General features: G+C 40.2%; 1 protein-coding gene across 1 annotated transcript in view; it reads right to left on the bottom strand.

Annotated features, from left to right (window-relative positions):
- The window catches only part of OXCT1 (3-oxoacid CoA-transferase 1), a 127,195-nt gene that overhangs the window by 66,752 nt on the left and 38,459 nt on the right, over positions 1 to 21,984 (bottom strand). Inside the window, exon 7 of the mRNA XM_070411780.1 lies at positions 20,063 to 20,123. Coding sequence (XP_070267881.1) covers positions 20,063 to 20,123 — 61 coding nt within the window. The remainder of the gene's footprint in view (positions 1 to 20,062; positions 20,124 to 21,984) is intronic.

Here is a 21,984-nt window from a genome sequence, read left to right as displayed (position 1 = left end):
GCCAACTCAAGGACACTGCCTGCACACCCACAGTCCCTCCACCTGATCTCTTTGTTCTGCGTTCCCGCTCCCTCTCTATAGAAACCTCTGCCTGCACTGAGATGTGAAGATAGGTTTTTGAGGACAGGAGTCCACACATCTTCTCAAGTCACCAGCAACTTGAATAATCTCCTTTCCTTCTTACCAGCACCAGCTCATGAGTTTGGCTTTTCTTGCTTCAGGCAGTCAAACCTGAGTCCCATTACAACTACTCTCTAAGACTTGCTTCCTTCCATTTTAGGCTGCTAATCATCCTCAGAGTTCTTGATTATGCAAGAACACAGTATTTAACACAAACTGCAAGGGAGAATTGGGTTAAACCAGTGGTTCTCAACCTTCCTAATGCCACGACCCTTTAATATAGTTCCTCATGTTGTGGTGACCCCCAACCATAAAATTATTTTCGTTGCTACTTCATAACGGTAATTTTGCTACTGTTATGAATCGTAATGTAAATATCTGATATGCAGGATGTATTTTCATTGTTACAAATTGAACATAATTAAAGCATAGTGATTAATCACAAAAACAATATGTAATTATATATGTGTTTTCAGATGATCTTAGGCGACCCCTGTGAAAGGGTCGTTCGACCCCCAAAGGGGTCGAGACCTACAGGTTGAGAACCACTGGGTTAAACTCTAACATCTCCAGAACACAGATAATGGCTGTTTAATCTAACAGAATTGACTCAAATTCAGCTCGAGAATGACTCAATAATTCCTAAATTTAAAATCACTTCCCATGTGCAACAGATAACAACTTCCTTTTTCATTTCATCTTTTAAATGTTCTCCATATGTTTTCAATTCTATGAAGCAGTAAGCAAAGCAGAATCCTAACCCTATTTATTCCATTACAAATTAAAATGCCATGTTGGTTTTCCCTGATTTAGTCTAAGAAAGGTAGGCATAACACAAAAGAATAAACTTCTAAACAAAATATCCTCTTTCTTCTGTCTGTGCTTCAGTTTCACAGACTAGCCCTTTAAGTCTAAGAAATTCAAACATCATCACATTCTCTGCTGTGATTTTAGCATTGAGATAAAATGGCCCTTCCCATCATTCAAACAGCAGACACACAATCGGGCTGGAATCACTTGGTTCCTGATTTTCAAGACAAACTGAATTTCAGCCTCTAGTCCTCACTAGGAAACCAGGATCAGTCCTAATTTGAAGGCCCTCATTCACAGCAATGATGGAACCCTACAGGGAAGAGAGTTGATTGAGGTCCCAAATCTAGAATGTCTTCTTGCCATATACACCTCCTCCCCAAAACTCAACACCATATTTAAAAAAATTAAGAATGACAATTAAGAGAAGAGCCCTGATCTTTTAGTCAGAATTTACCCATCACAGAAAAGTGGCTGGGGTTGATAGAAAAGAGTAATTTATTGGTGCCAATACTCTGTAAGAGAGTAATTTCTGTCCTTATGAATCTAATGTCATACTGACTTCTTCCATACTTAAAAAATGAGATAACAGAGCATGCTTCAGAGAACTGGATTTGGGGTCAGAGGATGCAAATTTAGGGCTGAGCCCTAATTATCATCTAGAACTGTGTTCTTATGTGAATCACAGTCATTTCATCTCTAAAATGTGCAAGTTTAACTTTAAATGATGCTCAATATTCTTCCCAGCCCTTGTGTAACGGCTCACAATGGCCTTGTCCTGCTTAATAATAGACTGAGTTGCGTTTCAGAGACAACAGACCAAAACCACAAGTCATGCAGCTGAAGAATGTGCAAAGGAGAGAACTTGGACCTCCTGCTGCACCGGAAACCAAAGTCTCGTACCCCCTTCCCCCAAAGGAACAAAAGGACCAGGACATAATTGAAACTGGCACGCCCGAACCCTTTCAGAAGCCAAGGGTCTGTTGTCTAGGATGATCTGCTGTTGACATCCCTTTACCGTAGTGGCCAAGTTTCAAGGTCCTCCGATTAAACCTTGCCCGCCAGCACTTCCACTACCTGTTCCCCCAGCCCCTTAAAGACCCTGGTCCAGTGAGCAAGATGGATCTGGGGGACCATTAGTTCTCCCACCTTCATGGTTGGCACCTTCTCCATCACTAAACCTTTCCTAACTCCAAACTTTGCCGTTTTGAGCCTTGGCCTTTCGCAGCACCAGGCACTCCGACTTTGGTCAGGTAACACTTGCATGTTTTATAACAAGACCTTAGAGTCCGCACATCGATGCGTCTTTCTAATTATTCTAGGTTGTTGACCGCTAGACCAGTTCCCTCCTGCTGGGTGGATTCTGGTAAATGAAACACATGATTTTAATTCCATGCCGCTCAGTATCTTCACTACCCTTCTGAACGTGTGCGTTTGCTATGCTAATGCTCTCCTGGCTAACCAGGCTACTGCATTTACTGAACCAGTTTATGTGCCACCAATTTTATAATCCTCTGCATGTCTAGTTAACTACCACACGGCTTGCTCTGCTCTAGCTGAGTAATAAGAGCCTCCCAAATGAGACACACTATCTATGTCAGCCAGCATTCAAAGGCACACCTTGAGATAAAAGGATCCTGGAGAAGTCAGAGGCAGCGAGGCACAGTAATGAGGAAGGGAATTACAGAACGGCTGGCGGCAGATTATCAAGTCTCTCGATGCAGGGCCCAACAAAAGCCTCACATATAAAGGAACAACCACTGAGCACAAGGCATTTTTTGCTTTCTCAGACCACGGCAGGATAATGATGTCAATCAACTAGAATGGGCAGAACATTTCTAAGCCTGCAAAGTGATGCTTGTATTTTAAAATTACTAGCTCTCGATAACTCCAACATCATTTATTGGGCATCTATTATGTCCCAGGCATTGTGCCAGGGGCTGGGAATACAAAGCTGAGTGGAACAAGGTCCTATGAGGTGCTCAGTCGAATGGAAGAGATAGGTAAAAGATAGGTAAACAGCTAATCACAATATAACATGGTAATAAATGCTTCCACTAAGCAGAAAATGAAATAAGAAGGGTAGGGAGGGCATACCAGGCAGCAGGAATGGCCTGGAGTCAAGGAAGGATGTGATCTATAGGGGAGGGTAAAGTGATGGCCCCCATGAGAGGATTTAGGATACACAGGAACAGGGCGGGCAGAGAGAAGTTAGAATTTTTTATGTTATGTCACGAGGAACCTAATTTTGGAAAAACTATCCAAAATAGCAACAGCTACCCTGAACAAAAAAGAGATTCGATTTCCTTCATTCTTCAAAAAACTCCCAAGAGAGTTCACCTTCCCGAATGCTATCAGGGCAGTTTCTTTTGATTATGGTGGCTTCTCTCCAGAAAGAACACTATTAACAGCTTGGCAATTACAGCCTCTCACTATTATTAATTTGGTTGTGCACCTGGATTTTCTAGGGACCTAATAAAAGGCCCCAGGGAAATTTGAATATATTCTAATTTTAGGAGGCTGCCATATGCTATAGGATCAACTACAGAAATGTGTTTATAAGAAATATAACCAGCCCAGCCAGCGTGGTTGAGTGTTGGCCTATGAACCAGATCATCACATGCAGGAGGCAGCCGATCAAGGATTCTCTCTCATCATTGATGTTTCTATCTCCCTCTCCCTCTCCCTTCCACTCTGAAATCAATAAAAAATATATTTTTTAAAAAAATTTAAAAGAAATATAACCAAAAACACAAAAAGGGTCAATGAGTAATGCTTATCATTTTTCCTCTCACACATTTCTTCTTTAAATCACTATGTAAGCCAGGACCTGAAAATGCCTTATTTTTGTAAGTTATAGTCTTGAGCCAGAAAGATTTAGAGAGTAACTCCTAGAAAAGAAAAAAATAGCAGCTAATTTTTAAAATGAAACAATCTTACATAAGCCTTAATTATCGTTTCAGCATTTGTAGACTAGCTCTATATTTGAGGTGGAAAAAATAACACTTTGACAAGGTCTCTGAAAGGAGTGAGGAAAGCCACTGTTATTTTCATGGGAGTGACTTTAAAATCACAAGGTAAATTCTTAACACGAACCTGAAATAAATCAATAAGTGGGTCAAAAGTTGGCAGTTAAACTGAAGGAGAAAGCAAAATTAGTAAATGGAATCTTTGTCCTTTTTACAATAAGACAATTTTGTTCTGAGAGCATTCCCCTCGGTTTATGTCAGTCTACTATGCCTTATTATCCAATAACCTTTCCGGAGAGAATATCATAGATAAAGAATCCAAAACCATTATATTATGTTACAGATGCCTCTGGCCCTTTCCTCCCTTCTCTTTTTCAACAGAATCTATGTCCCCATTTGCAACGAGACAATTTTGTGGGAAATCGTGACCATAAGTTTGAAAGAGCTGTCTCAAAACAGTGAATCAACAGAGCAACTGACTCACACCTTATTTTAGGAATGGGTTCTGTGGGGATAGCTGCCAATCACGGTTACCTTCTCTCTGGGAGCCTCACTCATCTTTACTTCCTCAACTGGGTCCTGCTGCAGGTTTCAAAATGCTCTTCCTTATCTAGTCTACTAGCACAGTCGATCAAGTTCAGGCCCAGGGTGGGGAATTCCCCAAGAGGCTGGGTTTGAACTCAGAGAGCCTAGCTCCAGAGCACACATCACCACCATCCTCCTCTTCCCCCTCACACAGCTCCTCATCTACGTGGAAGACTCAAGAACACCTGGGAGTGAAATACTAGAGACATTGATTCCTTTAAAAATAACTAAAGTAATACTTACAGAAACATATAAAACCACAAAAGAAATACAAACAGCCAATCAATATTTAACTTCCTTGGTCATGAAAGATATGCAAATTAAAATGATAGGACAGTATTTTTCACCTAGCAAATTATCAAAAAAATTTAAGTATAATATCCATCTACTTTCATATGTTATTACGGGGTTATAATTGAAATTACCTTTGTAGGGAACGATTTAGCAATATTTATTGAAAGTTTGTAAAATGTTGATGTACACAACCCAAAATCCACTTCTAGAAATTTTGTCACAGAAAATAGACATGCACAGGAATAAGGATTCTCAATAAAGCATTATTAATAATAGTGAAAAATAAAAAACAACATAAAAGTCCAACAGTAGAGAGCTGTTAATATAAATTGAGTATAACTACCAAAATATCCTTTTGGGTGAATATTTAGTAAACTCCAAAAAAAAACCTTAAGGTTCTGCTTAATGAAAAAATATATATACATTGTGGCCCTAGATTTTATTTTTTTTAAAACAAATTGAAGGAATAAAGACAAGAGACACCCCCAATTCCATTTTTTTTTCCCCTCAAGGCCCTTGGTTCTATGCAGGAAGGCTCTCATTTTATAGCTTCTAGATCATTTTATTTTATAAGTTTTAAGAAGTTAATATTACTGAATGACTTTTTATTTTGTGTTTATGGAAGTATTAACATTGTCCTGGAGCTACACTTAGTTGACTGAAAAATTCAATTAGCTAGATGTCTATGACCCTGCCAGTAAAGAGATAGTAAATTATATTAAAAATATGAATACTGAAAAGTGTAAAGCAAAAGGCACCTACCATTATTCTCTTGTGCTTAAGAACTTGGATTCTGCAGACAGAAAGAAATGGGTCTCGATCTTAACTTTCCCTCTTGCTAGCTTCATTTACATATTCTTCTTTCCTCCCTTGTAAAGATAAAAAAAAAACTCTGGTTTGTGTGGCTCAGCTGGTTGGGCTTCATCCTAGGCACAAAAAGGTGGCCAGTTGAGTCCCGGTCAGGGCATATGCCTGGGTCGCATGCTCCAACCCCAGAAGGGGGTATGTATGGAGCAGCCAATCCATGTTTCTCTCTCCCTCTCCCTTCCTCTGTCTCTAAAAATCAATTTTTAAAAAAATCTTTTAAAAAAAGATAAAAACTACCTCATAGGTTATTATAATTAGTGACTTAAAATGCTTTGCACATAAAGGCATGGTATAAATAGTACTTGTCACTATTGTTGTTGTGATTTTCATTAAATCTGGCTATACTTTCACCTCGCCAATATTTCAATTTGTAGAGTCCCTTGCACTCTGTGCAGGGTATACTTTAGTTGTATCCATTATTCTTGGAGCATTTTACTACCCTTATTTTATGGGAATTAATTTCATGAAAAGTTTTCCTATCTCCTTATAAAACCGAGTCCTCTTTAATACACACATAAAATAGTTGGTAGACTAAAAACATGAGCCGACAAAGAGGAAAAATAACTGAAAACTTCTTGGGTACAAACATATTGCCAAAGCATTAAGAAAAAAATCTATAAATAAAACAGTAGCTAAAATACTTCTTTTTTATCAATTCTCAAAATTAATTAGATTTGCAAATTCTTCAATTTGAGAGAAATTTAAATTATATGAAAAAAAACTCAACAGCTTTAATCCTATAGCTTTTTAGAGTCAACCTGTAGTCATCCGAGTTTGGTAATGATGAATTTTTCTTCCCTGAGTTTTGTCTGTGCCAGCAAAGCTTAAAATTTTAAAAATGAAATTATACATTGAAAAGAACCTTTTTACAATGCCAGGCAAAACTTTAATCCCTTTAGCAAATTATTAAGAAAACTAAATAATTTCTTTAAAACTCCTCCTCCTCCTCTTTCTTTGAACCACCCAGCTCCTTTTCACATAGAGCACAGAAGAGGCACTAGATTTCTTCACATTTCTGTTTAATTTCCCTTCTATGAGGCTTGGATTTAAGATTCTCTTCAAAGGAATTGAATGTGGACTTGGTCATTCAGTGACACAGACATTGTGCATTAATGGTAAATTTCAGAAGCCAAATCGGAAAGGTGACCTATATTCCTGGATATGAATGGTCTTGAGTTCTTCACGGAATGAACCACAGAGTCAAAAACTATGACTTCCTAACAGTTAAGTCATTCTTGGTTTCTAATCTTTCACTGTTTTTCCCAAATTAACCAAATATTTCAAACTATTTCATCTAAAAACAAACAAAATAAGACATCCTTTTTCATGAGTCTGAACACTCAATGGGACAAAGCCTTTGCAAGGAAGCAGTGAAAACACACCTGCAGACTGATCGTGTTTCTGGGTAACAGTGTGCTTCATCCAAAGGAAATACGGAAAAATATCTATTTTTAGACTCTTTGTTTGCAGGCAGTGGTATACCCGTGGTTAAACATAAATCATCAATGGATATCTGAGGCTCTCTTTGTTCATTTCATTTCTCTTGTTTCCAAAGGAGTAACAAATGTTATTTTCACTCCAATAAAGTCAAGATGGATATTCAGCAGGAGCAGGTTTCATTAGGGGACAAACTTTGGTTTTCATCCCAAACCAGAATCTCTGAATCTTTCAAACCAAAGTACAAAAAAAAACAAAAAAACAACAACACATAGCTAATTGACTAGTGGTCCATTTAAAATATGACAGCAGAGAGAGGTCGTCAAAGTTTTAGGGTACATGGTCTGAAAATATTCAATAGAAAATTCCAGAAATAAACAACTATTAAGTTTAAATTGTGTGCCATTCTGAGTAGCATGATGAAATCTCACACGGCCGGGCTCCATCCCGCCTGGGACATGAGCACCTCCACACCTTAGAAGCTTATATGCTGGCTGCCTGCTAGTCACTTAGTACTGTCCTGGTGATCAGTTCTACAGTCCGAGTATCGCACTGCTTGTGTTCAAGTCACCCTTATTTTACTTAATAATGACATATTCACATTATATTGTTACAGTATATTGTTATAACTTCTATTTTGCTATTATTGTTGATAACCTCTTACTGTGCTTAACTTAAAAATTAAATTTTTAATTACGCTTATGGATAGTATAAGAAAATAGTATCTAAGAGAAAACAAGATGTCATAGTGCTCCCCTCAAAAGTCATCATAGGTTTTGCATAATGTAAGGGTTCAAATATTTAGATTGCTTTTGATGGGCTTTAAATATTAGGTAATTTACTGACAAAGCTGACAATATATTAAAACATCACGTAGGTTAGTTTTTATATAAAACAGTAAATTTTATAACTTGGGGTGGGGAGGGTAGAATCTCCATTCCCTTGGACCTGGAGAACTTCAGAAGACAGGGAAGGCTGGGGAGGGTGTGCCTTGCTAGCTGCCACCCTTTACATGGTTCTGCAGGCATCATTATTGGGTCAGTGAGAACAACTGCAGTCCTCTGAGGTTTATTAACCAAAGCAGCAGGAGGGACCAAGGTGAGAACACAGTGCTCCAGAGCTTTAGAAAAATGCATTCAAACGCCCTATCCCACTGGTGCTCAAAATAGGCCTGAGAAATAAAAGCAAGTAGGAGGTGCTACAAAGAAGCTGGGATTCTAAAGTACTTTGTCCAAGGTCACAATTCTAGTGAGAGATAAAAATGTTATTATTAATCTCAGGTTCTATTCACACAAAAAAGAAAAAAAGAAAGAAATATACTGACCTCCAGACTCACTCCTGGACCTCTTTCTCTAAGTCAGCGGTTCTCAACCTGTGGGTCACCTACCTGTGGGTCTCGACCCCTTTGGGGGTCGAATGACCCTTTCATAGGGGTCGCCTAAGACTATCAGAAAACACATATATCAGTGGTTCTCAACCTGTGGGTCGCGACCCCTTTGGGGGTCGAACGACCCTTTCACAGGGGTCGCCTAAGACCATTGGAAAACACATATATAATTACATATTGTCTTTGTGATTAATCACTGTGCTTTAATTATGTTCAATTTGTAACAATGAAAATACATCCTATATATCGGATATTTACATTATGATTCATAACAGTAGCAACATTACAGTTATGAAGTAGCAACGAAAAGAATTTTATGGTTGGGGGTCACCACAACATGAGGAACTGTATTAAAGGGTCTCGGCATTAGGAAGGTTGAGAACCACTGCTCTAAGTGGTCTTTTCCCTTCCGTGACTCTAACATATCAAATACATGTGGATTAGTCCCAATTACATAACCCCTTTCAGACCTCTCTTCCAGGCACTACACACGCATGTCTGCCTAGGCCTGCAACATCATCACTTGAGTGCCTAAGAGCTCCCCTTCCCCGCCCTTCTCCTGCAAGCCTCTTCCTCCCAGGTCCCGTCTCAGTAGGTGACACTCCATTGCTCAAGTCAGGCCTGGGAGTCATTTTAATCTCTGCCCTTCCTCCACCCCTACACCCCACATCCAAGTCTAATGGAGTCCTCTTCCAAAATATTGCCTCTACCTCAATCCCACCCCCCTTCCTCACCTCCATTCCACTGGAGTCCAAACCACCATTCCTGCTTGCCTGGACCACTGGCCACCTGGCCTCCCTTATGCCACCATAAAACCCATTCCACACAAGTCACCGAAACTAAAATCATGACCCTTCCATTTGCACTAAAAAAAGTCCAAGCTTCTGTAACAGCCCACAGAGCTACCTGCCTGCATGTTCAGAGTTTTGCAATTCTTACTGATGAGCATCCGAGCAACAAAGCCCTGGTGTTGTCTGGGCATGTCAGTGGCAGATGGAGCCAGGACTTAACCAGGTCTTCCAGGTGTCCTTGTCATTAAGCCACTCAATTTCCAGTGATCTATTCCCAGAAACTCATCCAGGTCTCAGTTTTCTCACTTGTCATATTGTGATAAAACGGATTCTCCTCACATCTCACCTTATGATTAAGAGAATCAAATGAGTTAATAAAATACGAAAAGTGCTTTGAAACACATCATACAAAGTAATAGGAAATGCATGCTACCGTAGAAAGGGTGCTCAAGTATGGAGTTTTCTGAGCCTTTGTTCACAAGAGGAGTTAAATGAATCTAGCCAAAATAATCAGCTTTGGTTCCTCATCACATCCTGCTGGTTTGCAGTGCTTACGAGGACTGATGCTAAAAGAGGACCATGCTAGGCTGGGGACCACGGCTAACTTCCTAATTTTAGGCTTTACCGTGACAACAAATAAAAAATAACCAGATAAATCTTACAAATGTGTTTCTGACTTAAAAGAAAATAGGACGCTAAAAGCCACGGTCTAGAGAAGGCTGAGAAATCCGCCTCACCAGGCCCAAAGCCTCTCTACTCCTCTTCCTCCTCCCTCTCTCCAGGATGTGGACAGGACAGCTGCAGAGGACATGAAAGCCGGGGTTGTAACGTCCTTCCAAACCCCAGGGACTTAGGATGACGCCAACCCAGGAAACCGCCAGCCAGCGGGCACTGCAGCCACATGCTGGACACCGGTCGGGTTGGAGAACTCACGCCATCACACAGGAACCCACATTCACCTGGCTGAGCAGTTGTGTACAGGAAAATGGCTCTCAAGTACGAGATCAGTTCAATAGGCAAGGAAAAGCAATTTGCTCCCAATAAAATGTCCATCACTAGGCAATTATATTAAAATCAGAATGACTAACAAAGGCACTGAGATGTTAAAGAAACTGTGGGTGCACAAACAACTGCCATCTATAATCTTCCTTTCTTCAAGGTTGCCCCCAAAACAGGCCTGCCAAATTGTAATCATTTCACTTATTTTACACCCTTTCTTCTTTTATTATTTGGTTTCGTTTTTTCATTCTCTTCAAACTACTTATTTTATTTTGGTTCTACTTAAGTCCATTGGTTCTTTTTTAAAAAAAAATAACACTGCATTGACATTTAATCTATTCAGACTACAGAAATGGAAATTAAGCTTTAAATCAAGGACCTGTAAACATTTCATGTAAAGGCCCAGATGATATTTTAGGCTCTCTGAGCTACATGCTTGCCTTTGTCACATATACATTTTTTTTCTCTTTAAAAATCATGTTTTTATAGATTTTTAGAGAGAGAGGAAGAGAGAGAAATAGAGAGATAGTAACATCGATGAGAGGGAAAAAACATTGTTTGGCCACCTCCTGCATGCCCCCTACTGGGAATCGAGTCCGCAACTCAGGCATGTGCCCTGACTGGGAATCAAACCAGCGACCTCTTGGTTCATGGGCTGATGCTCAACCACTGAGACACAGTCTTAGCTCCTAAGCAGTACAAAAGCAGGCCATGGGGTATAGTTTACCAACATTTTCATAAATAACAACTGTAAGCTAACAGTACATACAGAACATATAGCAATATACAACATGAAAGCCTTTCATTCCAAATGAATCACACTGGTTCCACAGGCTTCCTCTCCCTGAAGCAGGCACTAAAACCAGGAATGCCTATATCAGAGGAGGCTGGAGAACAGGCCTTATTTTTCATGAGGCAAAAAATTCTGCCCAGATACTTTTCCTCCTCCAACCCTTGGTGGTCAAGGATAAAAGATGTTCGCTCAGAACTAATGAAGCATCACTTGTAATGTTCATATTTATAATGAAATTTAGAAGCCTCCATTAATACAATTCGGGTTGACAAAACACCAATGTGTGAAACCTCATAAATTATAGATACAAAGCCCAAAAGCCAAAAATAGCTGGAATCAAATTCACCAATCCATCAAAAGAGGGGGATGTATGTTATTAAAAAGACTTTCTTTTAGGATCCCTGAACTAACAATGAAAAACACCACCAAAATTCTGTAAGGATAATGGCATACAAATGACTTGATGTAATTGGTATTTCTGCTTCACAACGCAATGAGTCCATTGTACCTGAGATAATGGAACTCTCTCACACAGTTGCTGCATTGTTACCAAGCAACAAGAAATAAAATGTCAGGATTAGTACTTGATTTGATAGACTTTTATCATCAATAACCATATTTCTATTCTGCTATTATTCAGGATGTAAAAGGTCACTAAGCTAAGAATTATATTGAGCAATCGACAAGAGTATACCAAAAATGCAGTCAAATTAACACTGGACATTCACCAAGTCCATGTTTTTTATATTTACTGCTGTTTGATAGAAATAGCAAATATCAACACAATAGTAATATGATGACTGATATGGTCATTTTGCCAAAATACTCAACTACAATGTGTCTTCATTAAATACATCTTCATTAGCATTCAAATAGTTTTAAACCAATGTTGCATGTGATGAAAATTTAAGGAAATAAATAGTTTTTAAATACTTCAATACTTTGAAATAAGTAGAATCAATCACTTCATTTAGTTTTAGGTTGTATAAGGATATTATCATCTGTCAATTCTATATCTGGCTAACATTAAGGCACAACAATGTATAGATTGCCTTTTCAGAGTAATTAATTAAAAAGCATGAATAAAATCTTATAACTGGAAAATGGTAAGACAAAGAAATGTAAATTAAAGATGTTACATACGTTAACAGATCTAAAAATCAGTGAATACAAATGACATCCATCACTCACTACATCCATCCCAAAATTTAACACTTGAAAAGGTGACTGTATTCTGTCTTAGGATGGAAGACTCCCAAGGTAGGTGGGAAGAGGGTGTTCCTTCCTTTTGTATTGTATCAAACAGTGCTCTCACCCCTTAAAAAACAAAACAAAACTGGGGAGTGTTGAACTCAGCAGGCCCACACGGATGAAGTAAAGAGAACTGGGATAAACAGTTTCTGGGCAGTCTTCCTCATTCTAACCAACTAACTAACTGAAGGGGAGAGCTTTACCAGGTAAATACAAAAGTGCGGTGAAGGGCATTTAACATATTGGGCTTTACCCCGTGAGTGTCAAATTTGACATTTCAGCCAAGTTCTCATAAATATCTTGTCTCCACATGCCAATCAGAGAATCGTGTGTGTGAATAAATTCCATACAGATATGAGCAGCAGTTGCCTGTAAATGGATGTGTGTGCTTGAAACTGAATCTGTCTATTGACATGGCTGGAAGTATTTCTTTTAAGAGTATAGAAGCTTTAAATTTTTTCCTGTTTATACTTTTTTCCCCTCTTACTGTCTCTCTTGGAAAAATTTTGAGTTTCATGCTTCCGAAACTGCAATATCATAAGGCATTAGCACTCTGAAGATTAGAAATGAAAGAAATGTAAGAGGGAAGGAATTATGTTTATCCTTTAGGCATTGTCATTTTCTCTAAAGCAGGAGGGCAGATAACCAGTCTCTAAAACACAAACAGTAATTGGCCTGCTTGGTGGAGATTAAACGTTCACAGAATCCACTGACCGGACTGAGTCCTGGGGTGAAAAGCCACTGTGCTCCCCCTTCCACTGGAGAGGGGAATGACAGCCCCTTCCATCACTTCTGCTGAACTATTCATGAGGAGTCACCAACGTCAAGTTCTCCAAACAGGGCCAGAGAGGCACAAAGGCCAGGACACTCCAATCTCATATTCACATGCTTCACTCATCCAGGTTTAGAGTCAGATCTAGGCCTAACCATCTCTTGGGGACAACTGCAAAATGAACTAAGAATATGAATTGTATTTCACATAGCCTCGGAAGAAGATGTAGCCATAACTCTCAAGGAAGTTACCCTCACGTAAGAATCCACAGACAACCACCTCGCACTGAAGAAAGGAGGGTGTCGGCCGATTTTTCAAACCCACCAGGAAGGCTCCCGCCCCAATCTTTACTCTTGCGACCCTCCCCGGTCCTACTGGCCAGATGGCTGCCTGTCTCAGGTTTCCATCAGGCTTCCTTGATTCCCTGTTACTGAGCACCCTGCCTAAAATTTCAGTTTCTTCTCCTGACATTTCCTAGCCCCCTTTCTGCTTTGTTTGTTTAACATTTAATCAATATCTAATCCACATATATCTTACTTATTCATTGTATCTCACGGCAGAATGTCATGTTTCTCTGTTTTGGTCACTGCTGTACCTGCAGAACCCAGAACAGTGCCGGGCACACTAGAATCTCTGAGCTTCATTGAACCTTCCTTAAAAAGTCGTTGAGTTATAACATCTGGTGCTTGATAAAAAATAATAGAGGATGCCCCGTCAGTGTGGTTCAGTGGTTGAGCAACAACCCGAGCAACAACCCATGAACCCAGGAGGTCACAGTTTGATTCCTGGTCAGGGAACATTCCTGGGTTGAGGGCTCAACCCCCAGTAAGGAGCGGGGGAGGTGCAGGAGGCAGTCGATCAATGACTCACTCTTCATTGATGTTTCTATATCTCTCTCACTCTCACTTCCTCGCTGAAATCCATTAAAAGAAACATAGTTTAAAAAATAATAGAGGAGGAGAAAGAATGAGGTAGGGTTATAGATGGGGCAGGAGTGACTGCAGATTGACAGACAACGTTGCTGGGGGATAGCTAAGAGGGTTCATTACACTCCTGATTTCTACAGTGGATGTTCACCAACCTTCAAGTAAACATTATAAAGAAAAGGTTTAATGTTGTAGCCAGTTTGGCTCAGTGGATAGAGCATCAGCCTGCAGACTGAAGGGTCCCAGGTTCGATTCCAGTCAAGGGCATGTGCCTTGGTTGCAGGCACATCCCCAGTAGGGAGTGTGCAGGAGGCAGCTGAATCGATGTTTCTCTCTCAACAATGTTTCTAACTCTCTATCCCTCTCCCTTCCTCTCTGTAAAAAAACAATAAAATATATATTTTAAAAAAAGGAAAAAAAAGAAAAGGTTTAATATAATTTAACTGTCTTCTCACCTCACCCACCAATCAGAAACAACACATCTCTGCTCAGCAGGCCGGCAGATGTCCCCCTAATCCTTCCCTCTGGTTAATCCGTACAGAAAGGTGGCAGTCGTTGGTACAGAACACAGAAGCCATCATTCCCACGGCTTGACTCTCATGACAAAAAAACAGTTTAAGATATCAATATGGAAAATATATCCAGACCTTATGACTTAGAGTTCTTTTTTTAAAGCAAGGGATCAATGAGCACAATATTCCTGCTAGTGGTTATCTCTGCGGGGGGGAGGCAGATGAAAATGAGTGCGGACCATCCTCTCCTTCTCACGTCAGGTGGGTTCACAGTGTTGAATTCATTATGATGCTTCCCAACTCACGCGGACTCCATGTACTTACTAGTTGTGTGCATCAAGCACCTCATGTGTGTATGTTACATATCACAGAAATCATGCTTTCACAAGCAAATATGCAAATATATAAATATATCATAATATAAATAAAATAACTTTATGCGGGATCAGGCCTAAACTGGCAGTCAGACATCCCCTGAGGGGTCCCGGACTGGAGAGGGTGCAGGCTGGGCTGAGGGACACCCCCTCCCATGCACGCTTTTCATGCACCGGGCCTCTAGTAACATAAATAAAATAACTTTATTGAAGTTGTGATCATAAATACCCTGATTTTAACTAAAAGCGGAAATTAGCCAGGATATGAAAAGGCTTTGGGGAAACATTGCTGTCTTCTACCACCAGCCAGGCACAAGCTGGATGAAGTCGCTGGGTGATTTGGTCGCTGCCAGCGTCAGATGGCAGAGTCAGACGACCTCCGCTGACAGCAAAGGCAGGACGGGCTGCTCGCAAGAGACACAGTGTCAACAGTCTGCTGAGTGAAGCACCCCGTCCCTCCCTGCAGGCTTTCTATTATAAGTTGCTTTTTTAATAAAAAATGTAGAAACAGATCGCTTCTCCAAGAAAACGAGGATGGTGGAATATGCACCCAGGAGACGGGCAGGATGCGCAGGAAGTGAGGGTAGGTAACAGGAGTCCTCCCGAAGCCAAATGAATTCCCCTGGGCACACTCGACAGTTTGGCTCTGCTTATTACACACCCAGACGCTCCCAAGCTGCTCCCGGCTGCCTTGTGAAGTTCATCAGCACAGACTTCACCCACTCAGAGGGAGGTCCAGAAATAGCACTGTCTGGCCTAAAAAGAGAAGCATCTTTCTGGCATGTGAGCCAGTGTGTCCACCCACTTGTACTTATTTTTCCCAAGTAACTACCGGTTCCTTAAGAGGGGAAGAACGACACAGCCAGCATCCGCTATGTCACAACCTTGTGGTGAGGCGTGCGGATGGCTACGGGTTTTAAGAGACAGCCCTGGCTGGTATGATTCAGTAGGTTAAGTGACGTCCCAGGCACTGAAAGGTTGCTGGTTCGATTCTTGGCAGAGCACATGCCCAGGTGAGTATCGGAAGCAACAGATCAATGTTTCTCTCTCGCATCAATGTTTCTCTCTCTCTCCCTCCCTCTCCCTCTCCCTTCCCTTCTCTAAAATCAATAAAAACAATGTTTTGTTTTAAATATATTTTATTGATTTTTTACAGAGAGGAAGGGAGAGGGATAGAGAGTTAAAAACATCGATGAGAGAGAAACATCGATCAACTGCCTCCTGCACATCCCCCACTGGGGATGTGCCCGAAACCAAGGTACATGCCCCCGACCGGAATCGAACCTGGGACCCTCCAGTCCGCAGGCTGACACTCTATCCACCGAGCCAAACCAGTTTCGGCAATAAAAACAATGTTTTTAAAGCGTGTATATTAAAGAGTGTATATTCCTTTGCAACCCTACTTCTAAGTCCAAAACATTTTAAGATGTCTAAGGGAATCATCACTAATATTTATATATTTATAGTTCTAACCTCCTTAAGTCTCAAGTGACAGGACGTGACAGGGGAAAGGTGGGAAGATGCAGCGCTGTGGAGTGGCAGTGGCTTCAGGAGACAGGCTCTAATGAGACCTGCTACTGGAAAGTCCCCCATGTCCTTCCTCATCTATAAGAGAAAGAAGATACGCTCAGAGTTCTACAACAAAGCCTTGTCTGAGACGTAGGGTGTCGTCACTGGCAGTTCCCACTGCTTCCGATGCTGCCGTCTCGGAATAGCCAGTCAATCACCATGCTTAGGGAAATTTGTGGAAAACTGCAAAGTTTAAAGAGGCTCCACAATAGAATAAACAGAGTCTAAGAGAAAGACTGAAGGAAGCCATAGACTCTATGGCATAGAGGAATATATTGGTCAAAAAATCTCCCTCTCTGCTTGATTCCAACAGTTAGCATTGAAATGGGCTACCTCCAGCCGAAACCGGTTTGGCTCGGTGGATGGAGCGTCGGCCTGCGGACTGAAAGGTCCCGGGTTCGATTCCGGTCAAGGGCATGTACCTGGGTTGTGGGCACATCCCCAGTAGGAGATGTGCAGGTGGCAGCTGATCGATGTTTCTCTCTCATCGATGTTTCTAGCTCTCTATCTCTCCCTTCTTCTCTGTAAAAAATTAATAAAATATATTTAAAAAAGAAAAGAAATGGGCTACCTCCAGATTTTTGATCTTTCAAAAGTTTGAAACATCACCCATGTATGATGATTTGAGAGTATTTCATAAAGTAATGGGGAAAAAGCAGACACCCTGGGATCAATCTTTCTAGGGTTCCAACCAAGCTCCACGTAGCTGTGCGACATCAGGTGTGTAACTTCATCTTTCTGTGTATTCAAGTCCTCATCTGTAAAACGGGGATAATAATGGCTCCTATCTCACCTCACAGGACTATTGTGAGGATTCAAATAATAATGTACACAAAAATACAGCAATGACTAATCTATACTAAATACTTGCTGATAGTAGCTATTATTATTGTTAATATTTCACAGGCAGGAGAACATGTGTATAATTGATGCTCTCTGAAGACTCCTCTTAAATACCACACTTCAGAGACCAAGTCAGAATCACCGTCGTGCCGGGGCCACTGTACAGGAGAGCAGGACAGGGCTAGAGGGAAGGGTTATGGAACCCTGGAGGCCAACCCTGGGGTGCACGGGACTTAGCAAGAGGAGCTGGGGTCCAGGTTGTCCACTATACTCAGAATAATCCAAAGTCACAAAGTCAAAATAGACTTTTCATATCAGAAAATACCTAATTTAAATCTACTCATCATTCCAGATTCCAAACTATGTCCTACTTTCGAGTTCTTACAATTCAACCTACCGACACGTGAACCTTCTACCATGAGCATGCAGAGGGCCAGGCCGACAACAATCTACTGTCTGGGGAGCTGTTTTGCTTATATTCCTAAACTACCATGACACATTAGAGTTCACCTAATCCTTCTAATTAAGTGCTGTCCCACAGACCTTTATCTCTCTCCGCTGATCAACACAGTAGTCAGGAGCCATATGTGGCTGCTGAAGTGACACCAAATTTTTACTTTATTTCATTGTCATCCATTTAAATTGTAGAGTCACATGTGGCTAGGAGCTCCCATGTTGGACAGTGCAGGTTAGTCCACTGGGAGTGGCTGTCAGTAGGACTGTATTAAAGGGATCCTAATGACAGCCTGGCGCTGACAGGAAAAATAAGATGGATATTTATTAACACATCTATTTCAAACTAATTTCCATAAACCTTTTCATTGCAATGCTGCTTTATTTCTATAGATCAGGGGTCCTCAAACTTTTTAAACAGGGGGCCAGTTCACTGTCCCTCAGACGGTTGGAAGGCCGGACTATAGTTTAAAAAAGAACTATGAACAAATTCCTATGCACACTGCACATATCTTATTTTGAAGTAAAAAAACAAAACGGGAACAAATACAATATTTGTATTTGCATGTGGCCCGCGGGCCGTAATTTGAGTACCCCTGCTATAGATGATAGATCAGACGTGTGTTCAGGACCAGGGATAGGCCTTAATCATATTTGCAGCCACAGTCACAGTATTTGCTCTCCTATTCCCTTTCACCAAAGAGGACCTCTCTTTCTAACATCTGCAGTGATTCTCAGATACTTGAGTGTCATTTTCTGCTCTTGGAAGAAATAAAATTGGCTGTATAGAACCAGATTATGAAAGAAAGAAGGAAGGAAGGAAGGAAAGATAGAAGGAAGGAAGGAAGGAAGGAAGGAAGGAAGGAAGGAAGGAAGGAAGGAAGAAAGAAAGAAAGAAAGAAAGAAAGAAAGAAAGAAAGAAAGAAAGAAAGAAAGAAAGAAAGAAAAGCAAAGGAAGAAAAGAAAGAAAAGAAAAGAAAAAAAAGAAAAGAAAGAAAAGAAAGAAAGAAAAAAGGACTTTCTGACCGGTTTGGCTCAGTGGATAGAGCAGTGATGGCGAACCTATGACACGCGTGTCAGAGGTGACACTCGAACTCATTTTTTTGGTTGATTTTTCTTTGTTAAATGGCATTTAAATATATAAAATAAATATCAAAAATATAAGTCTTTACTATGGTTGCAAATATCAAAAAATTTCTATATGTGACACAGCACCAGAGTTAAGTTAGGGTTTTTCAAAATGCTGACACGCCGAGCTCAAAAGGTTCGCCATCACTGGGATAGAGCGTCAACCTGCGGACTGAAGGGTCCCGTGTTCGATTCCGGACGAGGGCATGTACCTCGGTTGCGGGCACATTTCCAGTAGGGGGTGTGCAGGAGGCAGCTGATCGATGTGTCTCTCTCATCGATGTTTCTAACTCTCTATCCCTCTCCCTTCCTCTCTGTAAAAAAATCAATAAAATATATTTTTTAAAAAAAGAAAAGAAAAGGACTTTGCCCCTCAGTACTTAGAGGAGGAATATTGACTTTTGGCAGTTTTACAAAAGTATATAAAATCAAGAGGGTTAAACCATCAATTATTTTCAGCTACGTTATAGGCCTTTCTTCAGTAATTTACAGATGTGTGGCATGACAGGTCATCAAAATGATTCAATAAGTAATAAAAAAAAAAATTACACAGAGAGAGTAAACCACATTATCTATTTTAAATGAAGAAACTATACCAAATCCATTGCTAAAGAAACCACAAGACCTGAGTTGAAAGTACCACATCCCCCAGCACTTTAAAAACAATACACTTTACTTTCTAAAAGAGGAATAGAACTGTAACATTCGATTGTGTCAAAAATACCACTGTACTGCCTCCATGAGATACCATTCTGGCCACTGTATGCAGGAATCAAAGAATGTCACGCACAACACCGCCATCTTCCCTAGAGAATCCACAGTTTCTAACACAGTAAGAATGAACTTCTCCTGATACAAATAACTATTTTCCGGGGGTTCTGTCTATAAAAAGTCATGTTGGGACTGCACCCGAGAAGCTGTATTTTACCCAAGGACCAGAGATGTTCATGAGCTGGTCCCATCATATTCTGGTGAGACTCTCACAGTCAGAAAGCAACCATCACAGCAAAATTTCAGCTCTCGTATATTCAAATCGAATCCTCCCACATCCCAAACGGAAAGGCTGTCATTGTGTGTCCTCCAAAAATGAAATGAACTGTTGTGCTTCTTCTAGAACTAATAATAATACAACATCAAGTTGAAAATGCACACCAGGACATCGGCGAGCACCCCCATGCTTACCTCCACCACTGTGGTTCCCGCAGCTTTGCACATGGGCAGGTTGAAGTTCCGGGCACTTTTCCTACACAAGGAAATGGGGAAAGAAGATCAAAAGTCAGAAGTGTCTCCATCAACTTTAATTACAGACTAAAGGAATGTCTATAAACTAGGAACCTGCGAATCTCTTCGGAAAGAGTGTATCATCTCTTCTGTCGACAAAGTTCTCTTTTATCTTGCTTTTTATTTTTTCTTCCAATTATAGTTTCCCTTCGATTAAAGTTCTATAATTATTTCATAAGTAAAAACAATATGATACCCACTTCACTTCACTCAATAATATAGCTTTTTATAAGGCTGAGGGGCTATTTTTCATATTCAACATGCAGATTTTACACAGAAAAATAAAATGGATATTAATACATCTATTTGAAACCAATTTCCCTAAACCTTTTCATTGGGATGCTGCTTTACTTCTATAGTTGAAGAGTTCACTAAACTTGCTCTATTAAAATATTCAGGGAAAGTAGCAAGGACTTTATAGGAGAGGGTACAGTATTTCCATTCTCTATTAAGGAGAAGCCTGCTGCTGAAATTACGTACAACGTTCATCGGTAACTTGTGAGTCACCTGCAAAGGTCATCCTGGGAAGCCAATTTCCAATGAAAGTACAACACCCACATCAGACACAGAGGTGTGAAAATGTCAAGAAAGTGCCAATTTCGCTGATGGTTTTACATTCCCAAGTTCCTACACCAATGTACTTCCTCTAACCATAAAAATGTATATATGTGTTTGTTTCTGAGAGTGTATGTTGATAGAAAATCTTCTTTGATAAAGGGCACTAAGTCACACTATGGTTTACTGGAGCTTTCAGGCCACCGATGCCTATTTCACTTGGATTCAAGGACAGGTGTAAGGACAGGTGTGTCCTTGTGTGCTCCCAAGGCAGAGTAGCGGGAGGTGGGGGCGTGCTGGGCACCCCCACTTTAACCTCGGCCTAGACAGACCTCTGCACCAGGTGTCCACTCTTCTAAAGTCAGTATCTTAAGAATCGAAGTGACTTGACCATGGGTGATATGCGCTCTCATTTCACATCAAAGCGTAATGTGTACTTGAACAACAAGCATAAAGCCTGTGCTTAAAATAGCCCTGTGCAGTGCTTAGATACCGGGGCCAGGCAATGGAGCACGGGAAAATTCGTGGAAATATTTTAAATAATTCATCTCCATTTGCTGCTATACAATTTCATTACTTTTTTTTAAAATAGCAATTGAACTTCGCAAACAATACACCAATGTGTCAAGTGCGATAGATATGATGCAAAATGCCTTCTGTAATGGCCAAAGGTAGCTGTAATTCCAAAAACATTGAATTCAAGAAATCAAACATAGTATAAATATTATAAGTTCTTCAGAAATGAACAAAACAGTGTGAGAGTGGTCACTCAGTATTTAGCTGTGATCGCACAAAAGCTGCATTTGATAAAGATAAAAATTGCAAACTAAAAGCAGTAAATCACAATATGATGAGAAAAAAATGATTTCTATAATCTAATAGGTGAAATTTTTAATACCAAACATTTTGAAAAAGTCTTTTAACTTTATGCATATATTGAAAGGTGGTATAATTTTAAAAAAACAACTACATAATCTATAAATCCAAAATATTAAATACTTAGTATTAAGCAAGCTTATGATAATCAAAAGATCTTCAAGTCTATTAAGCATATCTTGGCCATGCAGTTAATGAGAATAGAAATTGAGCACTATTAAGGTTAGACTTCTAGTAGACAGCAATAAGACCGGGAAAAGGCCTGACTTAAGTAATTACTGGCAATATCTTCCCAGAACATCAAAGTAACTTGGGCATTTGAAGACAGTGCATGTAAATAACAATCTAATAATAAAAGCATAATATGCTAATTAGACCAGATGTCCTTCCGG

This window comes from Myotis yumanensis, unplaced genomic scaffold (assembly GCF_028538775.1).
Source record: "Myotis yumanensis isolate MYYU_CA2020_CCGP unplaced genomic scaffold, mMyoYum1.0.hap1 SCAF_4, whole genome shotgun sequence".
Lineage (NCBI taxonomy): Eukaryota > Metazoa > Chordata > Mammalia > Chiroptera > Vespertilionidae > Myotis > Myotis yumanensis.
Note: the sequence above shows the minus strand (reverse complement) of the source record. Positions and strands in the feature narration are given on the sequence as shown.